At 35.2% G+C, this 20,800-nt stretch overlaps 1 protein-coding gene across 1 annotated transcript; it reads right to left on the reverse strand.

Annotated features, from left to right (window-relative positions):
* Positions 1-3,049: 3,049 nt before the first annotated feature.
* On the reverse strand, positions 3,050-19,098 carry LOC138335698 (telomeric repeat-binding factor 2-like). The gene is made up of 10 exons (XM_069284860.1): positions 18,409-19,098; positions 16,427-16,665; positions 13,090-13,173; positions 12,673-12,828; positions 12,242-12,306; positions 10,268-10,376; positions 8,856-8,982; positions 7,899-7,938; positions 4,436-4,584; positions 3,050-3,713 (listed from the first exon to the last, which is right to left on the reverse strand). Exons 1-10 carry the CDS (start codon positions 18,518-18,520, stop codon positions 3,406-3,408), a joined length of 1,389 nt encoding a protein of 462 aa, XP_069140961.1. The 5' UTR covers positions 18,521-19,098; the 3' UTR covers positions 3,050-3,405.
* Between the last annotated feature and the right edge of the window lie 1,702 nt (positions 19,099-20,800).

A 20,800-nucleotide genomic window follows, 5' to 3' on the forward strand; every position in this document is an offset into this window, starting at 1 on the left:
ATCTAAATATTAAACTGCTAAGAAATACTTTATATAGTAAAATTAATACATTTTTGAACGAAAAAAAAATCATATATCAATTTGTCTATGTATTTTTTTTAAACAAAAACTTGTAATAGTGTGATTTGATGCCATTGCCAACACTTTGAAAGCACAATATTTTGAAAAACAACAACATTTACATATATGCACTAATATACGGGATGTGTGAAAATTGGTAAAAACTTAATTCTGTTTACATAATAATCTACTCCCACCAATTTTTTTCTAGATTTTGTTATTATTTTACTTTATATGCCTTTCAGCTGTAAATAAAAATAATATTTCTGAGAATTGCAGTTGCAATCATCATCTAGCTTGAAAAGTGAATGATAATGCCCTAAATATTCCGAAATACTTTGTTATTGTGATTCAATATTTTGATTATTCTACAATATATAGGTTATAAAATCATATATTAATTTAAATTTAATGTAAACTAATGAGTATTAAATAAGATTAAGAAATTAGTTTCTTTGTTTTCTCAATTTTATGATTGAAAAAGGGCCGTGGTGCAACCATGGTGTAATACTGCTAAAAATAGACCTTGCCTCATTAAGGACCTTTAAACGACAAATTTATCGGTCCACAATTTTTCTGAAAATTTCACAATATTTACTTCAGGTAATGAGCCAACTTTTTAGAAAATATTTTTGGTGCACTCAAACTGGAAGTTGGTGAATCACCATTGTTTAATAATTGACATGGCCGAAAATAACACCCAAAATTTCGATCATTTTCGATCTTTGAATTTAGCCAAAATTTTATTTTGTCCCATTTTGCCTACATATTTGTGATCAAAAATATGTAATTATTTATACTCTTCAGAAAATAATACAGTTTTATGTACATAAAACATTATTTTGATAACTTTTTGGATCAAAAAGGGAACCCTGTCATACACCTATACTGGACAACATTAATTTAGGCCACAGCACAGGCCCCTGGGACCTTTTGAATTTTTTAAGCGTATTTCAAGGGTTTGCTTTAATGTTGCTACATGTAACATTTTAGTTTTAACAAAATTGGTTCGTGGGCAAATTTCCATTGTTCGTGAAAGAGGTCCTTTTAGTCAATTTTACCCTTTTTGGTCCCTCTCCACAGCTCCCAGGAGGATGGGGGTCAAACAATTCTTAATTTTGATTTGCCTTATGCCTTAGAAGGTTTTTGTGCAAAAATTTCATTGTAATTGCTTCAGCGGTTTTGGAGAAGAAGTTGTAAATGGACATATGACGCACGACGACGGGCAAAAGGCGATTAGAATAGGTCACATGAGACTTTTTCTCAGGTGACCTAAAAATGTTTAGGGAATGATGGGGGACAGAAGCGATTTAAATGATGATGGTGGGGCTAAAATTGATTGATAGAAATTATTATTAATGACACCATTATATCATTATATTAGACTCTCAAACACACATTTCACAACAAAACTTAGGTCATGCTTCCAATAAAAACACAAAATCTGATTCATACTTCTCTTCACCCACCATACATTCCAATAAAAACACCAAATCTGATTCATACTACTCTAAACCCCATCATACATTCCAATAAAAACACTCAGTCTGATTCATACTACTCTAACCCCACCATTTATTTTTATGTATGAACACCGCTAATAACATCATAAAAATCCTACATTCCTTTTTATATTTGCAGACTGAGTCAATAATTCACATTCACAGATGAAGTCCAAGACTGTAACAATACATCAATATATAGATAATAACTACAGAGGATTCCGCTTATTTGAATAAGTCATTTTCCACATGAAAATATGCAAATAACCAGAGTATTCGAATAGGCGGAGATAGACATTTTGCACCTCACACATATGTATAATGAACAGACAAATAGATATCGTTCCGTTTACTTGATAAATACGTAAATTATTTACTCTGAAAACGAACAATTAATTATTTTCGAAGTTGTAAATCGATTTTAATTGTTTAATAACAAATAATATTCCAATATTAGATTCTTGTTTACGTTAGCCTCAATAGATCGACATGTGAATATTTGAGAAACAGCTAAACGATCGATATCCAAATGCAAATAACTAAACAGGATTGAATTTGTGTCTTCAATTCTGAACCTAGGTAAATAATAAACAAATTTACGTACATCTGCCAGGCAAAATGAACTTACGATCGTGATTAAACTTCAAAGTGCCGATCAACTAGAAGTGTTGTTTTTACACATGTGTATGATTTCGAAAATGGCGGCAGGTGATGAAGCCATGCGTTCACTGGACCTAAATGTGTTTTGAGAATTCTCCCTGTATTGTTGATCTATACGGCGAATAGCTTGATAACATTTCAGAATTAATGCATATTCAAGTAGCAATGAAACAACGTAGCAAGTATCTTTTGTATCCTACATACTGTACGAAACTCTTGCGGTAGTCATTGTACGCCTACTTTGCATGCTTTTATGTCTCGTTCAACAAGACGCTTGTTACGCAACATGTCTGTCGTAGTCAACAAGACTCTGGTTGAACGAGACTACTCATGAATAGCGATTGTTGTAAGGAAGCATGGTTTCTCCAACCGATCGCGAACTAAGGTACGTTACGTTAATAAATAAACATATTTGAAAGTGCAAATGCTTTTATTAGATGTTTGAGTTAGTGATTATACTAAAGTTATGATCAACCGCTGCTGATGTAAATCGTAACAGCATCGAATACCTTTGCAGATTCATGCATTAAATAACAAGCCATACGATAACGTTAATCTGTCACCATGATGGATTCTAGTAAAATTGAAGTATGTTGAAAACATATATCGGCGAATTTCGCTAAAAATACATTGCAAAATTGAAAAATGTTCGATTTTATTTTTTAGAATTTCCCAAATATTTTATTCAAATAACCGGAGGTCATGTAAAAGTCTATGCAAATACACGGAGTTGAAAAAACAAAGATAAAGAAGAAAAAATCGGGACCGCAGAATTTTATGCAAATAAACCGAAATATTCAAATAAACCGTTATTCGATTATGTGGAGTCCTCTGTAATTTTTCATCCAATACCACGATCACAAAAATACATTTAATATTTTAATACCTCAAATTTTTATTTAAATTGAGCTGTCCTCTTTACACGCTCTTAAACAGAAATTTCAATTTACCAGCATAATTGTTTAATACTAGTTAACATCTGTTTGCCCATTCAATGTACACTATTACTTTTGGTAACGACCATGTACATTGAATGAGTATATATATGTAATGATCTATCAACTAAAATGACTGGACTATCATTTGACATATTGAAAGTCCTACACATCAGTACAGAGTGAGTCTATTCACACCTCCTCATACATACCAAACAGTCCTACACAAATTCAGGACCAACACTCCTTTACACAGGTCCAAACTTTTTTTCTAAATCATGAATTTGTCCAGTCTTCTGAATAGACCGCCATTTGTCCTTCAGATTTACATTGGTTCTAAATGTTCCTAATGCGCTGCAGATTTCTGACCATTTGCCAACACCAAATTCTTGTACACCTTGGTAAAAGTCTTCAGTCTCCTTCAGGCCCCATGGAGTTTTACGTGAGGAAAACACAGACTCTGTCGGACTAGGGGGCCGCAACACTGATTGCCTTGGTCGGATTGGACTGGATACTGCACCATATTTATTCTTCACTTTCTTCTCCATAGGTAAGTCTAAAAGAAAATTTAACACCATAAGGTTGAATATATTAAGCTGTAAAAACCGTTCAAATGGACAGACAAACATGTATGATGCCTTATAAACAGAATTATGTATTGTAAAATTGCTTTATACATGTTAAGATTACAGATGCCTGCAGAAATCATGCTTTACAATTATTATTACCACTGTAGTAGCACATGTAAAAGTGTTAAAAGAAATTGTAGACCACAATTTTACCATATGTAATTAACTAATTACAATGCAGTGTATGTGTAAATATAATGATTTTTGGCAGTATATCATATCGTAATTTTCAAAATTACCGAGAGAGCATAAATGATATTTATCATTTGAACAATAATTGGTGTTTAATCGTGTATATATATGTCTAATAAACACAAAAAATAATATGAAATATGTTGCCTTTGGTACATGCGCAATCAGTACTTCATTCCATATAGGATATAGAACCATGGAATTTTTTCAGAAATTACAATTAGAAGTTCAAACTTTTGTAACTGAAGAAAACAACTAAATCATCTGCTCCTGTTTTTGATCGTGAAAAAATACCATTTGTCAGCGGTGGAGCATCTTTAACTTCTGGTGGTGAATAGCATATTAAAAGCTCTTCTTCATTCGTGGGTAAAAAATTTACTGCACATATACCTTGGTAACTTTAAGCAGAATTTGTCCTTAAATAAGCTACAGATAAAACCTTACCCTCCTCATCAGAATCCTCCTCCCCATTTGAGTTGTTGTTTGCCATTCGATTTGCTAGTTCCAAGATGATCTGGTTTGTCATGGTCCGTTACATCGATTGCATGACGATCTGGTCGATTAATATTCCTTTTATACGAGAACTGGCGGAACCCTTTGGGTTTCCTTCAAAATGAAAAAGAATCACTTTTACAGAAATTAAAAGAATAGAAACTTCGTAATTCCAGTTCTTTTTATCAAAGCAACTAATGTACCATATTATCCCGTGTAAGTCACAACTTGTTATTCACTCGGAAATCAGGCACACAGTTTACACTCTGGTGTGGCTTTTGGTATATATGAAGACCAAGAGATCCCAGAGGGATCTTGGCGCCCACAAATGATTGATCTGTGTCTGACAATTGTCAGATGGATTTTTTTCTCTACTTTTCAAACTTCACCTATCAAAATCCAAGATGACGGCTTGTTCGCCATCTTGTTGACCGATCGGTCCCAAAATGTGATATGCACAACTAAGGCCCAAGGGGACCTACATATGTAATTTGAGAACAATCCCTTCAGTGTTTTCTGAGAAACAGTGGGAACAATTTTCTACTACCAAAATCAAAGGTGGCCTCCTGGAGGCCATCTTGTTGACCCATCAGTCCTTAAATGTAATATACACAACTAGGGCCCTAGGGAAACCTACGTATGAAATTTGAGAATGATCCCTTCCGTACTTCCTGAGAAATCACTTTTAACTATTCCTGAGAAATAGTGGGCTAAAAACAGAAATCAGAAGAAAAAAGTTTTTAAAATTGAATAGTGCTTGAAGAACTGGCCCCAGGATCATGAATCAGTCTTAGACTTATGTTTTTGCTTAGCCAATAAAAAATGATGTAACTTTTTGTAACGTTATCTGTGATTGGCTGAATCTTAACTTAAGACTGTTTTAGACATAAGACAGTTTCATGATCTTGGGGCCTGGAGAGGAAAACAAATGACGGTGGTTTAAGACACCATTTCATGGAGCATTATGTAAACTAGGGCTGCCGCGGTTCACCGGTATATTGGGGTATTGCAATACACCACCAAAAAATATTGTACCGCGATACAGTTTACCTGTACCGGTTTTTTACGATATATTTTCTTAGTATCATAATTTCATTAATTTGATATAATTAAAACGTCCTGTCATTAAAAAAAACCAGCAAGTTGTATTTGTTTTCCTTTCCGATAATATGAAGCCATGTGGGTATCCTTTTCGTTTTCATTCGATTCAGATGTCGGTCAAATGTTTGTAACTAACGTGTATAATGTTCAAATGATTCAAAACATTTGCATGACGTTGAATATAAACAATATGACATTAGGCTAGTTTCTGAAATATTATCAAGCTGATTCGCTCCATCAATCAACAATACCGGAATATCTAATTCTCTAAACACATTTAAGGCCCGGTGAATACATGGCTGCAGGGATTTTGCCAGCTTTTTCAGGCTTCATCGTCCGCCGCCATTTTCGATTTCCTACACGTGACAAAACAACACTGCAAGCCGGTCAGCCCTTTGAAGTTTAATCACGATCGTAAGCTTATTTTGCCAGGACAATTGTACGTAAATTTGTTCATCATTTAGGTTCAAAAGTGTAAATATTTGCAGACACTATCATGTTTAGTTATTGCATTATTAGGTTACGATCGTCTGTAACAGTTAGCCTAGCGTTTTCACAAACAGACTCGTATTTTTTTAAAACAAGAACACATTTGAACATTTTTGTTACTCAACAACATGGTTCAAATCGATGTAAAACTACATAACATAGCACTGTATGTTTGTATAATGTAATGGGTGTTTTTACTATGGAATATATACAAAATAGACAACACATATGTTAAGGTCAAAATATTGCAATACATATCACAATACAGTTGTTGTGTATCGCAATATATCGTGGTACGCTTCTGCCGTATCGCGGCAGCCCTAATGTAAACATTGACTAAAATGACTATGAACTACCAAAGTTATATTCATTTAATGACAATGTCACTTACTGTAGAGTTGCTAATATTTGCGGGTTTTTAATTTTATTAAATTCGTGGATCCATCCAAATCGTGAAATTTAATACCTCACAAAATTTATCAAAATCATGATTTCCCATATAATAGCCGGTTGTAAGATCAAGGCTTTAAAAGACTAGAAAGATAATTTGCAAAAATAAATCCCTGCAAATAAGTCCAAAGCAAATTTGTGGAATTTCCATCCCATGCTTTCAGACATTTGTAGTAAATTAAAGGGCCATAACTCTGATAAATAACATTCGTTAAAAGAATTGATCAAACCTGGCCAGGCACTTAAGGTATTCAACCTTGTTACCAAGTTTGAAGAAAATCGGTTTATACTTATTACAGTCATTGTATGGAAGTGGCAGAAACTGACTTTTTTTATTTCAGCAAAGGGCCATAACTCCGCTAAATATGGTCCTTTGAAAGTCACGATCGAACTTGGCCAAGTCATTAAGGCAATTAACCTTGTTATGTAGTTTGAATAAGAATCAGTTTACATTTCACTTATATCACAGAAATGGCAGAAAATGACGTTTTTAGTAATTCAAAGGGTCATAACTCCACTAAATAAGGTCCATCAACAGTCATGATCAAACTTGGCCAAGCCCTTAAGGCATTAAACTTGTCACCAAGTTTGAAGAAAATTGGTTTACATTTGTTACAGTTATTGCACGGAAACAAAGTGTTACAGACAGACAGACGGACAAACTCAAATTAATATCCTCCGTTTCGGAGAAAGTGGGAGATAAAAATCAATAAATAGGGAATTTATGAATGGAAGTTTATGAATGAAATGGTTCAAGAGGTCACCACTATATACCACTATATATCATTGTAGGGCAAGTCCTACACATATAGTATACCAGATATCAATAATACAAACGCTAGTCGCGTTGTATTAAAAATGGCCTTTGTATCATATGCTCAGATATGGCTTGTAAATTGGAACAGTATTTGAATTGAATTTTCAATCATAGCTTTGATAAAATAATATTTAAGTTATGCCATCAGGAAATGATCATTCTCGATACTCAAGGGGTTACTATCAAAGACATTATATCCACTCCTGGACTATCTCATAGTAAAACAGTTCAGGAGACACAGCTAATTTGTTTCCTTGATGTTCATCAGAAGAATTAGGTAACGGTACACTACATAGTTGACTGTGTTGCTTTGAAGTTGGGCGTCACTCTCTTTGTAATCCTACAGGCCTCTGATTGGCCATTTTTTTCTCTCTTGAACTGCCTTCAGTTTTACTGTGAGATAGTCCAGTGATGGATATAATGCCAGTGATAGTAACCCTTGGAGTATCGAGGATAGGAAATGATATAGTGTTTATAAAATCTGTTGAAATGAAAATTCTTGTTGAGACATGCTACTAGGAGTAACATGAGTCAAGGTCAAGGTCAAGGAAATAAAAAGTATTAGCTATACCTTAAAGGACTCAGGTCAAGGTCCGTTCTGTCATCCTCACCTAGAAATATAGCATTTTCACATCTTTAAATAGAAAATGGTCAATAATATGTTACTTGGTTCATTTAAATTTGGGTAAATCTTTTCCTGTGCAACAAAGTATCGTTTCACTTCAAGCTAAACCGTGTAAATAACCAGAAATTTGCTTCCTTTTTTTATAAGTCAATGATAAATAGAATACCTGGTTAGTATCTTACAATACAAGGTTTATTTTGGTGCTTGACACGGAAAGCCAAGATGACTTGACAAAACCTTGTCTTCTCAACTATCTTAAGTCTTACGCCAAAATCAACGTTATTTTATAAGCTACTAAGCATGTATTCCCAGATGTCACTATAAGCTGATGATGTTACACAGAAATAGCATACTGTAAGCCAACTTATATAAGTGGCAATTAAATTTTGCGAATTCGTTTCAAAACAAGTTCGCAGAAATAAACTTTTGCGGAACACACTACATATAGTTCTACTTTCATTTGATACTATCACACTAAGTCAAGTCGATAATAATTCGCAGAGATTAACTTTTGCGAGTTTTAGTCGATCGGGAAAATCTTGAAAGTAAATCGCACACGAATAAAAGTTTGTTTACAGTACATCAGGACCTGTGCAAATGTAGATATCACATTTTCATTGTATTACAAATTGTTCCATTATGCCAATGATATTTGTCTGAATCATATATACTGAAAAGTTGCACAATATGATTTTTGCTAGAGCCTAAGAGGGTCAGTATTTCTGACTTTTATGGCACAAGGTGGCACAGTCAGCAATATAATCAATGGCAAAAGGCATTGTTCATAACACCTACAGTATTTACTCTGTTAGTCAGAGTGATGTTGTCAGTTTGTAAGGTATATAAATGTTAACAATAACAATAAACACATATTGTTCCTTTGGAACCTTCAGCTTATCTTACCATCATCTTTGGTTGCAGTTCTAGATGGCCGACTGGCAACTTTTGATGGAGATTTGAACACAGAATCTTCATTTTCTCTGACTTTCTTTGGGAGAGGTGAGACATCATCCAAAAGGTTATCTAATGCCTGATTAAAGCAAGATGCCAAATGAGTAAGATGCATACAACAATCTATCTGTAAACATAATTGTAAAACAATGCACATGCTATATTAACAAGTACCAATTGTAACACTCTTTAAAAACATGCATTATCCCTCGCCTTTTAAAACAAATTCTGGTGTAACTTTTCATCTTCACTTTTTGTATCAAACTTAAAATTTAGGCTTCAATGACAAAATTCATACCTTGAATATGCATCCAAGGATGTTAGCTTGACATATACTGAAGCTTTATATTATTTGCTAACTTTTCATTCTGTTTGACTAGTTAGTTCTAATACAGTTTGAAATTTCAGATGAACATAATCATAATTTGAGTTTCCCAGGAGGAGTGGTTTACTACTGGTAGGGGGAGAGTTTACTGCTGGTAGGGGGAGGGGTTTACTGTTAGGTAGGGGGGGGGGGGGGTTAATGGTGTAGGGGGAGGGGTTTACTGCTGGTAGGGGGAGGGGTTTACTGTTGGTGGTAGGGGAGGGGTTTACTGTGTAGGGGAGGGTTTACTGTGGTAGAGGGTTTACTGTTGGTAGGGGAGGAGTTTACTCTGGTAGGGAAGGGTTTACTGTTGGTAGGGGAGGGGTTTACTGTTGTAGGGGGTTAGGGGAGGGGTTTACTGTTGTAGGGGAGGGTTTACTGTTGTCAGGGGAGGGGTTTACTGTTGTAGGGGGAGGGGTTTACTGTTGTAGGGGGAGGGGTTTACTGTTGGTAGGGGAGGGTTTACTGTTGGTAGGGGAGGGGTTTACTGTTGTCAGGGGGAGGGGTTTACTGTTGGTAGGGGAGGGGTTTACTGTTGTCAGGGGGAGGGGTTTATACTGTTGTCAGGGGAGGGGTTTACTGTTGGTGGGGGAGGGGTTAGTACTGTTGTAGGGGGAGGGGTTTACTGTTAGGGGTTTACTGTGGGAGGGGTTTACTGTTGTCAGGGGGAGGGGTTTACTGTTGGTAGGGGAGGGTTTAGTGTGGTAGGGGAGGGTTTATGTTGTCAGGGGGAGGGGTTTACTGTTTGTAGGGGAGGGGTTTACTGTTGTCAGGGGAGGGGTTTACTGTTGGTAGGGGAGGGGTTTACCGTGGTAGGGGAGGGGTTTACTGTTGTCAGGGGGAGGGGTTTACTGCTGGTAGGGTAGGGGTTTGCTGTTGTCATGGGGAGGGGTTTACTGCTAGTCAGGGGGAGGGGTTTACTGTTGTCAGGGGGAGGGGTTTACTGTTGTCAGGGGGAGGGGTTTACTGTTGTCAGGGGGAGGGATTTACATGTACTTGCCCTTGTTCTGATGGTCCCTAATGCTTCTCTCATTTCCGGTTCCTTGGTAGGACTCGATAACTTTCCTGTTCCTTTCCTGTTTGATAATGTTTTCAGCACCACCAGTCTTCTGTTCAGATTTCAAATAATACAAAATCATTTTAATATACATGTATATTAATGATGTCAAAAGTCGTTATACATTATACAGAGGATTCCGCTTATTTGAATAAGTCATTTTCCAGAAGAAAATATGCAAATAACCGGAGTATTCGAATAGGCGGAGATGACATTTTGCGACCTCCCACACATATGTATGTGAACAGGCAAATAGATATCGTTCCGTTTAGGCCTACTTGATAAATACGTAAATTATTTACACTTAAAACGAACAACAAGCAATTATTTTCGAAGTTGTAAATCAATTTTAATTGTTTAATAACAAAAAATGTTCCAATATAAGATTCTTGTTTACGTTAGATCGATACGTGAATCTTTGAGAAACAGCTAAACGATCGATATCAAATGCAATAGCTAAACAGGATTGAATTTGTGTCTACAATTCTGAACCTAAATAATAAACAAATTTACGTACATTTTCCTGGCAAAATGAACTTACGATCGTGATTAAACTTCAAAGTGCCGATCAACTAGTAGTGTTGTTTTTACACATGTCTATGAATTCGAAAATGGCGGCAGGTGATGAAGCCATGCGTTCACTGGACCTAAATGTGTTTTGAGAATTTTCCCTGTATTGTTGATCTATACGGTGAATAGCTTGATAACATTTCAGAAATTAATGCATACTCAAGTAGCAATGGAACAACGTAGCAAGTATCTTTTGTATCCTACATACTGTACGAAACTTGCGGTAGTCATTGCACTTTACATACTTTTATGTCTCGTTCAACGAGACGCTTGATACTTACATGTCTGTCGTAGTCAACAAAACTCTGGTTGAACGAGACTACTCATGAATGGCGATTGTTGTAAGGAAACATGGTTTCTCCAACCGATCACGAACTAAGGTACGTTACGTTAATAAATAAACATATTTGAAAGTGCAAATGCTTTAATTAGATGTTTGAGTCAGTGATTATACTAAAGTTATGATCAACCGCTGCTGATGTAAATCGTAACAGCGTCGAATACCTTTGCAGATTCATGCATAAAATAACAAGCCATACGATAACGTTTATCTGTCACCATGATGATTTCTAGTAAAAGCGAAGTATCTTGAAACATATATTGGCGAATTTTGCTAAAAATATATTGCAAATTGAAAAATATTCTATTTTATTTTTAGAATTTCCCAAATATTTTATTCAAATAACCGGAGGTCATGTAAAAGTTTATGCAAATACATGGAGTTGAAAAACAAAGATAAAGAAGGAAAAAATCGGGACCGCAGAATTTTATGCAAATAACCGAAATATTCAAATAACCGTTATTCGATTATGTGGAGTCCTGTGTATTATATTGTTCACTTATAGTAAACTGGTCCTTAACCAGTAGATATGGACGGGTCAGCTTAAGGCTGGTCAATGATTAGCTCTTACATTGAACAGATACATTGTCTCATCAGTGTATTTACTACTTGCAAGTATTGGAGAGTTCAGATGAATTAGTATGTAAGAGGATTGTCACTGGTCTGTGAAAAGCTTACACTGAACCATGATGTAGAAGTCTGTGAAAAGCTTACATTGAACCATGATGTAGAAGTCTGCAGGGCAAGAAATATCCCAGGTCCGATGGCCCGAGAACAGTAAAATATGCTCCAGGGCAAGTGAAAATTGGTGTAAACTTGCCCGATTTTAATGTAAATTACCCTGTTTTGGGTAAAGTTAGACTGAAATCTTAAATTCAGGCAAGTGGTTTTCAAAATAAGTTTCTAGCCCTGGTCTGTGAAAAACTTACACTGAACCATGATGTAGCCCTGGTCTGTGAAAAACTTACACTGAACCATGATGTAGAAGATTTTATAACTATACTCACTCATTCCTGGCTGCATGTTTTATGTTTTTTCGTCTTTCCCTAAGTCTTTCCTGTCCTTCAGCTATCTAGAATAAAATTTTAAAGTTTGTATCTTAAATAAACAAAACTAGAGCTGTAAGACATAACCTAACATGTGTCTTGACCTATGTAGAACCCCGAGAGTATGTTTTGGACTCCCAAAAATCAGATTTGAATCTTGGGTTTGGAGCACATGTTTGAAACACATCACCGTGACACCAAATTTGACACATACATGTACATTACAACACATTATTGTGACATCAAAGTTTAAACCATTGCAAAACATTGTGCAGCCGTTGAGTTTGATACAAACACATTGCCACGATGACAAGATTATCATTGAAATCATACACCGATCTAATAAAACATTTAAAACACAATTCAATTTTGTACATAAGATTTATACAAACCTGAACTAGAAATGGAACATCAAACTCCTTGTTGAATTCGGTAAACATTGTCACACACTCTGATACAAAAGTAGCATAGCTGTTTGCTTTGTTCGTAATATATTTGTGACCTTTTGATTTGGTGGCAAGAACTCCTTTCAAACTTTCAACAATGGCCTGAAAAAAAATTCAACAATATTCTGAAATAAACAAGAAACAAAACAAACTCGAGTGAAGATTTAAACAGGCAGAATTTTATAACTGTCATTTTCAATTTGTGAAAACAATAATGCCAACTATTTTTCTTCAAATATATTTTAGTATGTAGGGTTTTAGATTATAATACCTTGTACAGAAATACTAAATTTGTTGTTTGAATCTTCTCATCCATTTTTTTTTACAACATGCAAGCTGAAACAGCTATTTTTTTTTTAATACCTTGTCTGTGACTTGGCTCGAGATTCTCATGAAAACGGATTCTGCTGTGTCAAAGTCACCACATCTGCATGGTACCAGTACTGCCTGAAAACACAATATAGGACGATCAGAATAATGAAAATTAAAGTTTGTTATTTACACATCAATGATCAGGAAATTTAAATAAAAAAAAAGAATTCCAAGAGTAGGGGTGCCTATTGCCTATGATTTTAATTATTGTGATACTACTGCTATCAGGAAAAACACTTGCAATATTATTGCATCCTGAATTCTATTAAATTCCAGTCTTGCCTATATCTAGTGATGAATTGGCCGCCATAGTGATGAAATGGCCGCAAAGTCGTATATCTACTGATAAATTGGCCGCCATGTCGTACATCTAGTGATGAATTGGCCACCATGTCGTACATCTAGTGATGAATTGGTCGCCATGTTGTACATCTAGTGATGAATTGGCCACCATGTCGTACATCTAGTGATGAATTGGCCGCCATGTCGTAAATCTAGTGATGTATTGGCCGCCATGCCTATATCTAGTGATGAATTGGCCACCATGTCGTACATCTAGTGATGAATTGGTCGCCATGTTGTACATCTAGTGATGAATTGGCCACCATGTCGTACATCTAGTGATGAATTGGCCGCCATGTCGTAAATCTAGTGATGTATTGGCCGCCATGCCTATATCTAGTGATGAAATACCCGTCATGTTGTACATATAGTAAAGTGGTCGTTGGTTTAGAGTTACTTTCCTTTACCTGCTAGCGTCAGTAGCAACTGAAAGTGAAACACACTGACAATGGATAGCACAACCATTGAAAAAAAGTAAGATTTTACATTATGTTAGTGTGTTATAGTTTCAAACCTCAGTGGCTGTTTGTACTTCATTTTAGTTATAGTGCGACGCTTACCGGGTCCGTACCAGTCACAATTAACTGATGATCTATACAGTGTCTACATTATGTACTGTTCCTATCAAATTACTCAGTGCAGATATATACAGATATTACACAGCTGACCTTGCTGTGATCCTATAAACTATTAGGGCTGCCGGGGTTCACCGGTATATTGGGGTATTGCAATGCACCACCAAAAAATATTGTACCGCGATACAGTTTACCTGTACCGGTTTTTTACGATATATTTTCTTAGTATCATAATTTCATTAATTTGATATAATTAAAATGTCCTGTCATTAAAACAAAACCAGCAAGTTGTATTTGTTTTCCTTTCCGTTAATATGAAGCCATGTGGGTATCCCTTTCGTTTTCATTCGACACAGATGTCGGTCAAATGTTTGTAACTAACGTGTATAATGTTCAAATGATTCAAACATTTGCATGACGTTGAATATAAACAATATGACATTAGGCTAGTTTCTGAAATATTATCAAGTTGATTCGCTCCATCAATCAACAATACCGGAATATATAATTCTCTAAACACATTTAAGGCCCGGTGAATACATGGCTGCAGGGATTTTGCCAGCTATTTCAGGCTTCATCGTCCGCCGCCATTTTCGATTTCCTACACGTGTCAAAACAACACTGCAAGCCGATCAGCCCTTTGAAGTTTAATCACGATCGTAAGCTTATTTTGCCAGGACAATTGTATGTAAATTTGTTCATTATTTAGGTTCAAAAGTGTAAATATTTGCAGACACTATCATGTTTAGTTATTGCATTATTAGGTTACGATCGTCTGTAGCCTAGCGTTTTCACAAACAGACTCGTATTTTTTTAAAACAAGAACCTCACATTTGAACATTTTTGTTACTCAACAACACGGTTCAAATCGATGTAAAACTACATATCATAGCACTGTATGTTTGTATAATGTAAAGGGTGTTTTTATTATGGAATACATACAAAATAGACACCACATATGTTAAGGTCAAAATATTGCAATACATATCACAATACAGTTGTGGTGTATCGCAATATATCGTGGTACGCTTCTGCCGTATCGTGGCAGCCCTATAAACTATCTAGTATCACTAAATATTATAATCAACAATATCAGTCCTAATGATTACTCAGTGCCTCTGAGTGATCATGATAACACAACTTCAAAATATACAAACAGAATAAATCCGACAGAACAGTATAACAATTAAATGATTATCAACAAATACTGAGTGATCGTTAAGCCTATGCAAGTATTCTCCCCTACCTCGGATGATTCGATAATCCCTACTCGCACATATATAACAAGACTACAATAAAATCAATGTAATATTATCTATAAGAACCTTTCCTTAAGGCTTAACACAACCGAGCTACCGAGTACTCAAAATCACTGTGTACTCACAGTACTCACTGCTACTGAGCACTCACGTTTACCGAGTACTCTCAGAGCAATCACTCCAGCAATGATTCACACACAATCTTTACATATTACCAAGTACTCTCAGAGCAATCACTCCAGCAATGATTCACACACAATCTTTACATATTACCAAGTACTCACAGAGTAATAACTAGTACTCTGAATGATTCGTGTAAACGTAATCATTCAACGAGCAATCCCAAGGCTCAGTTTTCAAATTACTCTCCAGAGTATTTAACGCGGAGGAGGAAAGCCTTATTCAGGCACGTCAATCTCCGATCTCAACTCTACCGTAAGTTATTATCAACTGACGTAAATAGGCAAGCCTTGTTCAGGCACATCTTTATTTACCTTGTATTAAACTAGAAGGTGTTCTCGCTTCAACAGTTCGTCCAACAATTAGAAAAACTCTCGTTGAAACCGCGGCTTTATATACTGCTGGGCAACGACATTACTGCCCTCTATTAATTTACAACAATCTTACGCCCTAGAATGCTTAACATACACACAGCTTCACATTACAAGCGTCTACTTGACGGCGAGACAAACAGACAAAATAGAGCGGACTGCGATTCCGGATAGCATGGTAATACAACCGTAATTCATCACAATAGAACAAAAGATCCCATAGGGACCTTGGCACCCACCAAAGAATGATCTATCTCAGATAATAATGGAAAGGATCTTGTCTCTGTTTTTTTTTTCTTTTCTCTCTCCCTTTCAAATATTGAATGCACATAGTAAAACTTCACATAGAGTTTGTTCACATTAAGTTTCTTTTCAGAAACAGTCAATTACATAGATCCCTTCAGTACTTTCTGAAAAATAGCGGTAATAAACTTCAACTAACACAGTCTGAGATGGCTGCCTGTAAGCCATCTTGTGTTGACCGATTGGTCCCAAAATGCAATATGCACAGCTAAGGTCCTAGGGAAACTTACATAACTATGAAAATTTGAGAAAGATCTCTTCTGTACTTTCTGAGAAATAGTGGTAACAAAATTAGTACCTGTCTGATTATTAAATCCTTGTTTTTCTCCATCATTGGTTGATAACTTTCAGGTAAGCAGGTGGCCAGTCCCTTAAAAGAAACCAACATATCTTCCAGTACAGTATAATCATTTTCATCAGCATAGCGTGTTTCGTAATTTTCTCCATCAGTCAGACGTGACATTTGTAGCAGGATTTGTAGCTGCATCATGTGTTTTGTGTTTTCTGTACGAACAACAGTCTGATTGCTGATTAACCCTGTGAAAAACAAAACCGTTGGTTATTGTATAATTCAATCACACAATAGTCTTTTCACAAACTGGTCAGTACTACACCATCTAATACAATCATATAATCATTCATATTATATTTAACAAACCCTATCACAATGGTTCTATGTCGGGTTGATTGCCAGGTAAACTCAATTGGTAGAGTCACAGGGACTTGTAATGTAGGTTGTGAGAAAGTCTGCTGTGTATACATGTGTACTATATACTATATAAAAGGACAAGGGAACCAACGACTCGCTTGGAAGAGGTACACCTGCCTCTACAAAAGTCGCCCGTATTCCGTCAAACATGGATAAATATGTACATATTTAATACCAATATATTCTTAAATAAATTTTCGACATGGAAAACACAACTTCAAACACGAAATAATATATTAACATACCTTTATTTCACTATGAACGTGGAAAATGCAGTCAGATATCACCGATGTCGTTTTGCCTGTCCACTGAAATCTAGGTCAAAAGCACTCATATTCCCTTGTAACAAATTTTGTATGCATTCATTTCACTTTCTGGTGATATTTTCCCATTGCAAATACAAATAGGCTATCTCTGATAACTCTTTCATTAATCCAATCCAAAAGCTAAGCGAGGAATCACACTTTTTTTATCCAGCACTCGACTCTTGTTCGTATAATCCGCCATATTGTAATTGATGATGGGTACCTTTTTGGTGTACTCGCCCTTACCCGATACTACACTGAAATTCTGTTCTCAGACTCTGTATAAATTAAGTTTCACGGTTTAGGTTCTTAGAAGAACCTTTATTTGAGATGCATATATCATTAATTGAAGAATCTAACTTAAATGGAGACTCTAATGTTGTACTTGACCGTTACCACATTGATATTGTAGCTTTTAGTGTACAGACACCGGGTATATGGTGTTTCCAGTCCGGGTCCATGGTATGGGGTACACAATATCCACACAAACGTGTTTAACCTAGATTTCAGTGGACAGGCAAAACGACATCGGTGATATCTGACTGCATTTTCCACGTTCATAGTGAAATAAAGGTATGTTAATATATTATTTTGTGTTTGAAGTTGTGTTTTTCATGTCGAAAATTTATTTAAGACTATATTGGTATTAAATATGTACATATTTATCCATGTTTGACGGAATACGGGCGACTTTTGTAGAGGCAGGTGTACCTCTTCCAAGCGAGTCGTTGGTTCCCTTGTCCTTTTATATAGTATATAGTACACATGTATACACAGCAGACTTTCTCACAACCTACGTTACAAGTCCCTGTGGGTAGAGTACTGTCTGGTAAGTGTTTTCACCAGTATCTCATAAGTCCAACATAGAAAGTCTTATTGGCTTGTTATAAGATTATGGTAATATTTGTATTTTATTTCATAAAAAAAATGCGATTGCATATAAAATTACTGATACTATCCCTAGGAAGCTAGTTGATACAGACTCTGTTACCCTTCCCCCAGGATTTTTCTGGCCCAATATTGTTTGCAATCTGTGCAGAACTAACAGTAGCCAGCTGAGTGGACATTAATTCCAGGCACCGCACCAGGGGTGGAAAATCAGTTTTGATTTAACACGGGTTCGATTCATCAAACTGGCTAGAATATGAAAATGGCAAAACAACTGTATCTAGCTTATCATAATGTTGAGCTGACCATGTTATGGTAAAATGTAACACTGTGAATTTTGAAAACAAACAAGCATGACATATGTTGGATTGAAATTACATTGAATTATATCCCTGCAATTGTCTTCGTCTATTGAGCGTTTCTTTCTAAAAGTATCCCACGAGATATGATAAACATATTCCAAAAGCCATCCAGCTATTGTTCCCGCCATGTTTTTTCTGCCACAAATGTTTATAAAAAGCGCGCAGTCTAGCGGAGAGACTTGAAACTACAGGTACACCGGAAGTTGAAGTTAGAAAGTAATATAATTATTGGAAAGGTGATCTAGCAATCCGGCTCAACGACTCGCACCTACTTATCCCAAAAAGATAAGCGGGCTACGAAAAAGCTAAATCTTTCGTGGGAAAGAATATGGAAATTAAACACACGAAACAAATTAAAGGATTTATGTAGGTTTTTTTTTATATAATACGTCAGAATATTGCTATACTGTTGGTGGTTTTTTTGTTTTGTTTTTTTTTTGTTTTTTTTTTTTTAAACTTTATCCATTACATTAACTGGATAATTTAAAGCAGAAATACATCAATGATATTTCTGATATATATTTCTAAATTGCAGTAAAAGTGCAGATATAAATTCATTATTTTAAAATTATACTAAATCCAGAAAATAGTTTCTTCATTGTCGATCCTTTTGTATATCATACCAGATATCAGAGATTTAAATATCATAAAATACTATTTAAATCTCTGCAGATATATATACGTTTCTGATCATACCGAGGTTTAAATAGTCAAATATATAATATATATGTATAGATGTTTCTGGTATAATATATGAACATTTACCATATAATTGCAAAAAGTAACCACATAAAGTGTTATTTCATACTAAATCCGAGGTGAAAAGTTTCTTATATTTATCGAGGCCGTTGGGATGAAACTGAGTGTAGGACAAAAGCCCCTTGGGACATAAGCCCCTAGGACAAAAGCTCCTGAGGATAAAAGCCCCACCGGAAAAAAGGCTTGTAGGACAAAAGCCCCCCTGGACAAAAGCCCCCCCCCCCCCCGGACATAAGTCCCTAGGACAAAAGCCCCTCCGGACAAAAGCCCCTTAGGATAAAAGCCCCTCCGGACAAAAGCCCCTTCTTTATAAAATAATGTATTTTTTCTTATTTCTATATATTTATAGATATTTATTTGCTATTTGATACATTTGGGTATTATCAGAGAAGAGTGTCAAACATAATAAAAAAGCATAATTATGATGTGATCATTTGAATTCTTTTAATTTTTAAGTTATTGATATCAAAGAAAGAATAAAAAAAACATGTATACAAGAAACCATTAATGTTTACTTTATCATAACACACCTGCCAGGCTAACAGCTTGATGTTTGCATTGATTATATATAGATAATTAGGAAAGTATGTTTAATTACAAAATATTTCTATCATATAGTGTCATAATTAGATTAACATCAATATAATTTTTTACATTTTTTTTCTATAAATCATAAAATCAATTTATCAAATTTTTAGTAAAATCCTAATAATCCAGTAAATTATTACATTGTGTCTTATTTTGAAGTACATGTATATTTGAAGAAAAATAACTGATATAAGAAAATATTTTATATGTTTTTACTATATTTTTGAATTTTTTTTTTTTATTTTTTTGAACTTTTTTAGAAAAAGGAGAAGGGGCATATGTCCAAAGGGGCATTTGTCCGGGGGGGGGGGGGGGGGGTTCGTACCCCGATGAAACTACTTGTACAACAAGGTATTGTAATTAATCTATAATATATACTCAGTGATATTTTAAAATAAGTATAATTACTGTGTAATGCTGTAAATACACGGTGGAATATTTTATGAAAGATTGCTATATGTTTTCCGTAATACTAAATACTGGAATAATTTCAAGATTTACCTTTAGTTTGAATTTTTATTTTTTGAGTTGCGAATTTTTGAAAAATGCTTGACATAATACAAAAGGGTGATAATTTTATTTACCTTTTCTTCCCTTAATCTTCAATTTATTAAATTGAGGTGTCAATAAAACCTATAACATCACAAGCACATGCTTTTTTTGCCTCTGCTTTCAGTTAACAATTTTACCACGATATCAATAACTCAAAAATTAAAAGAATTCAAATGATCACATCATAATTATGCTTTTTTATTATGTTTGACACTCTTCTCTGATAATACCCAAATGTATCAAATAGCAAATAAATGATCTAACAAAATAGAAATACGAAAAAATACATTATTTTATAAAGAAGGGGCTTTTGTCCGGAGGGGCTTTTATCTTAAGGGGCTTTTGTCCGGAGGGGCTTTTGTCCTAGGGGCTTATGTCCGGGGGGGCTTTTGTCCAGGGGGGCTTTTGTCCTCTTAGATAGTAGAGCTTCAATTGACTGATATTTTTGAGTAAAATTTTCCTCAAGGAAGTCTGCTTTTGATAAATTATATGAGATTCCTAGAAGCTTG

This window comes from Argopecten irradians, chromosome 11 (assembly GCF_041381155.1).
Source record: "Argopecten irradians isolate NY chromosome 11, Ai_NY, whole genome shotgun sequence".
Classification (NCBI taxonomy): domain Eukaryota; kingdom Metazoa; phylum Mollusca; class Bivalvia; order Pectinida; family Pectinidae; genus Argopecten; species Argopecten irradians.